General features: G+C 31.6%; 1 protein-coding gene across 1 annotated transcript; it reads left to right on the top strand.

Annotated features, from left to right (window-relative positions):
* The first annotated feature begins 3,716 nt into the window (after positions 1-3,716).
* On the top strand, positions 3,717-4,387 carry LOC6539092 (ribonuclease kappa). Its single transcript, XM_002085935.3, has 3 exons — positions 3,717-3,907; positions 3,973-4,092; positions 4,169-4,387. Exons 1-3 carry the CDS (start codon positions 3,839-3,841, stop codon positions 4,265-4,267), a joined length of 288 nt encoding a protein of 95 aa, XP_002085971.1. The 5' UTR covers positions 3,717-3,838; the 3' UTR covers positions 4,268-4,387.
* Positions 4,388-4,594: the final 207 nt, after the last annotated feature.

Here is a 4,594-nt window from a genome sequence, read left to right as displayed (position 1 = left end):
CGACTACTCGCTCGGAACGTATCAATCACTTATTTAATTCGCGTGCTAGGATTGATCGTCACAAATAAACGGGCTATGGGACTAAATAACGACAGAATACATAAGGACATAGCAACTTTTTACGACAGCAGCTGTTAAGCTGTCGACGTCCACCCTACCATGACCACCAATCACCAGTTAACATAAAAGGTGATCCCTACATGTATGCTACATTTCGCACAACATAGAGCCATTGACGACGCATGGCTCCTCTAGAGAAATTTACTCTGATTTAGACAACATAAATTTTAATTTTAAATTAAAAGAAACTTAAAAACTGAAAAAATTGGTTTTGAACAGATTCATAAAACTTATCCTAAATGATCACACTAGGTTTTTATACTAAACATACAAATATAACGGTTTAAAAACGATTTTGCCTTTGTGGACCTTCATGTAATATTTTTTTTTTGTTAAAATAGATTTTTTGTAAAAGGTAGGATTTTTTAAAGAATAATTATTATATTTTTTAATTGAAGTATGGGTATTGGCATTATAATTTGGGTACTGGGTGAGGGAGGCTTGGAATTTGTATTTTAGTTTTTTTTTCATTTTCCTTTATTTTTAATTTCTAAGAAAAGTATAGGGGATTTGTTTTTTATTAGCACAACCATTCTATTCATATTTTCCTTTGGGAATTTTTCTACAAAACTTATGTTTTCCAAGATAAGGAATTAAAAAGCGCCGCAGTAACAATTTTGTTTTAAATATTTTATCGGCAGCTGTTTCTCATATTTATGTACAAAATATTTGAGTTCTTTGGTGCCACCTGTAATTTTACGACTTTAGAAAAAAATCTTTGGGACAAAGCTCAAGCTCAACACTTACCCTCTAGGACTTGGCACTGAATGTAGAAAAATATAAATAATTTACTGTGGCCCTGCAGCGGATGTTGAATCTCAGTTTCGATCAGAATCAGTTTTGCTGAATCGAGTTTTAATAGAAATCTTTTTATTTTAAATCACGAACTTTATACTTTTAGGCCGAGATCGACGGTAGGTCCACGACAAGCTACCTTACAGCGCACAGTGGCGCCTTAGATACTTTAGGGTTACAAAAATCATAACTCTTGAACCAGTTGAGATATTTTCCTTTCGATTAAGTGGTCATATATGGTGTGATAAATAGTAGATTTTACACTCGAAATTTAATGTTTTTTGAGGCACAGTTCTCAATTTTTATCCAATTTCGACAAATACTTTTTATTTGTTTTCTCTTAAAATGCTTATATGGTACATATTTAATATTTAAAAAAAAAAAAAAAATATAAATTTTAAAGAATTTTTTTTTTATAATTATTGTCAATTTTTTATATATTTTTACCTTTTTTTTTACAAATAGTTCATCATTATACATTCATTTAAAATCATTACAAAGTCAGGGATAGAAAAGCAAGCCGCCAATACAGGAAAAAATGTATGCCCGCCATACAATTTCGTACTGGGCAGCGATTTGCACTAAGCCGCGCGTTTTTTTACGCTTAGTTGAAATTATCTTTTGCCTTGGAAATTCAAAGAAGGACGTCGGGGTCCCGATCTGTTACGATATCATATCATAGAACATATTCAAAAACAACACCTCATACGCCAAACCCATAAGTTGGTGTAAGATCGCTTTCTTTTTTCCATCGAAGTTGGAACGTGCAAAGAATATTATACATTTATTCTACCTAAGTTTTACCGAGACTTGATGACTCTTTCCATAGAGACCATAACCAAGCCGGTCGGTTACATATTTTAGATTTTCTACAAAAAAAACCTGCTTCTTTTGCAACCCAAAAAAGGTTCAACATTGAACACGTGTAACTTCTAAAATACTGAACCAATTTGAATCATCAACCCTTTTGAACTATTACCTATCGAATACAATATCCAATGCAACGATCCATTGACATCAAAAATTTATTTTTGTGTAGTATCTGTATCTTTTGCGTCATTTGCCGATCTTTATGTAAGCTAAGTATGCTTTGTAAGATCAATAAATATATGCTTTTAATGCGCAAACACATAATAGTTGGCGTTAGATTTGCTATTATCAAGGCTGTATTAAAAAAATTTAATGATTTAAATATATTTGAGTACGAAATTTCTCTGAAATGACGTAAATCCAAATGTATGCGGTAAATTTTGTTCATACGTATATGACAAAATTTAGAGGTTTTGGAATGTAAGCATCATTTTACTCAGGCATGCTCCGGTAAATGTAAGTTTATTTCGATTTGGTGCTCTAGTTTTCTTAAAATTTTTGCTATCGGAATGTTTCGTTTCTCATCGCTTCTTGCTGCTCAAACGCCTGTTTTATTTTATGTGTCAAATTCAAACAACGTGAAAAAATGCCTTTTATATCTGCAATTGCTTGCTTTGAAGCCAAGAAAAGGCAGAAATTGGAGGGCTTAAGAAAATCTTACTTTTTACTCTTTTGTTCGCAATTACTTTTTTATTGCACTTTGACCATTTAAGTAATTAAATTATATAGCATTATTTACAAAGAACACGTGTGGCCCTCCTTTTAATTAATATATGAATTCTTTTATATTTTATAAGTACTTATATCTGCCTGTTCCGTTCCACGAACAGTATGGCAACCTTTGGGATAGCTTTCTTGTTGCCGACGGCAACATTTTGTTTGTCGAATATGAGGTGTGGTCAGAAATTATTTTTTATAAAATAACTAATATATAATATTATATATACTTTATAATAAACATCAATAGACCACTGAGTAAACTATTTTTTTCACTTACTAAATAAGATCTGATTTGATATATAAAGGCATATACTTTTCGGCTAAACAAAAGTGCCCGTTTTACAAATCAAAAAAATCAGGTAAAATCAATCATCAGGTAACAGATATTCTGGTTTAGATTTAAAAAGGCAAGGAGATTCTTTGCGTACAATCGCTACCCAAGGTAAAAACAAGTGTTGATTTTCTTCTATTGCTCTGAATATTACTAAACGCAAACATATATCCAATACATCCTGAAATGTTAGGTGTTATGTTCGGTAAATAAGAACTATATTGATCCATCAATGTGATGGGTTTGTTATTGATGAAAATAACAAAGTCATTTTTCAGTCGGTAAATTTCGTTTTTTGAAGTGAATCTTGACCATTCAAAGTCTTTTGGCTTCCCACATACATATAAGGTTATAAAAGCGAGGCTAATACAGCTTACCATATATTCAGTTTAGTTCTCAACGTTTTAAAACGTTATACCTCCGCTCGGAGATATGACATTAGCTATACGACAAAGCTCCGTCAGTAAAAAGAGACATAATTCCTCCCGAAAAGTATACTAGGCGGAGATATGTCGGCGGAAGTCACTGTCATGCTTTTAATCTATTTAGGCTCGTCCCACTGTTATTCTATTTTCTGGAAAGCTGTGGATACATTTTTATTATTTCTCAGCATATATACATTCATGAACCCTATAAGGCAGATAAATCTATTTTTAAATGTTACATTGTTTATTATTTCAATTAATTTTCCAATAAAGAACAAATATTAAAAAACGGCATATTCCATGTTCCATCGTTCCTCTATAGCTCTTCTATTTTCTCTTAAATTTTCCATCGTGCCTCAATCGCTGCTAGATCACTGACGTTAGCTTGACGAGCATTTTCTTTAATCGTTTATATTCCATTTGCATCAGTAACTAAAATTTTTGCGTGCACAGCCACACTGAGTGTTTGGTCACATGATATGTTCACCTGACAAATTCAGTGTATTCATCGAGGAAAATTCTGTGTGTTTTGAAACTTTTCTCTTTCTTGAAAGTGGTCTAACAAAAAATACAAAAAATGAAAATCTGTGGTCCTAAACTATCCCTTTGTGGTCTTATTATCTCTGTTTGGGGTATTGTTCAATTGGTGAGTATTAAGATTCAAATTTTGTCAGTATTGAAAAAATAACCATTTACATATTTATATTAAAGGTTCTAATGGGTCTATTCTTCTACATAAATAGTGTAGCCCTTATTGAAGACTTACCGCTAGAAGAGGAATACCACTCATTGGAAGATTTTTATGCAGCAGCAAATAGAGCATACAACCAGGTACGTCTTTATATACGTACTTGGTATGGTTTTTTTTTTTTTACTAATTGCAGGTATATTATATTTTTGTTTTCAGAATGCCTATAATTGCTGGATTGCAGCATGTATCTATGTTTTGACCTTATTGCTATCCGCCCAGCAATTCTACATGAATAGCAGAGTAACTGCTAACTAATAATTTGAAATGTAGTTTCCCAACTATTAAAGCTAGTATTGAAATTTTCACTTCGATATATTTGTTAGAAGTGTTTTTTGTTTTAATAAAGTTAAAGTTCAATTTATATTCTATAGCATATTTGATGTATTATAAATTGAGATGTGTGGTTTGTATCATTATAGAAAGCTATTCATTTCATATCTATTTTAGGTTTAATGTGGTCAATGTCCCATTTATTTTAAAAATTAATAAAATGTTCCCAATTACATAATGCTATTGTATTCGTAATTGAAATACGCTTTGAACTAATCTCCGTTTAAAAATTGCGAAAAAAGCGTTTGTCTC

The sequence above is a fragment of the Drosophila yakuba genome, unplaced genomic scaffold, assembly GCF_016746365.2.
Source record: "Drosophila yakuba strain Tai18E2 unplaced genomic scaffold, Prin_Dyak_Tai18E2_2.1 Segkk2_quiver_pilon_scaf, whole genome shotgun sequence".
NCBI classification, from domain to species: domain Eukaryota; kingdom Metazoa; phylum Arthropoda; class Insecta; order Diptera; family Drosophilidae; genus Drosophila; species Drosophila yakuba.
The sequence above is the reverse complement of the archived record's forward strand: the minus strand, read 5'-3'. Positions and strand labels throughout refer to the sequence as shown.

Bases quoted from the DNA above. Each gene is read 5' to 3' on its own strand.
- LOC6539092 (XM_002085935.3), top strand. From the start codon at position 3,839: ATGAAAATCTGTGGTCCTAAACTATCCCTTTGTGGTCTTATTATCTCT. The intron at 3,908-3,972 runs GTGAGTATTAAG...TTTATATTAAAG, and splicing joins TTTGGGGTATTGTTCAATTG to GTTCTAATGGGTCTATTCTT. The intron at 4,093-4,168 runs GTACGTCTTTAT...TTTTGTTTTCAG, and splicing joins CAAATAGAGCATACAACCAG to AATGCCTATAATTGCTGGAT.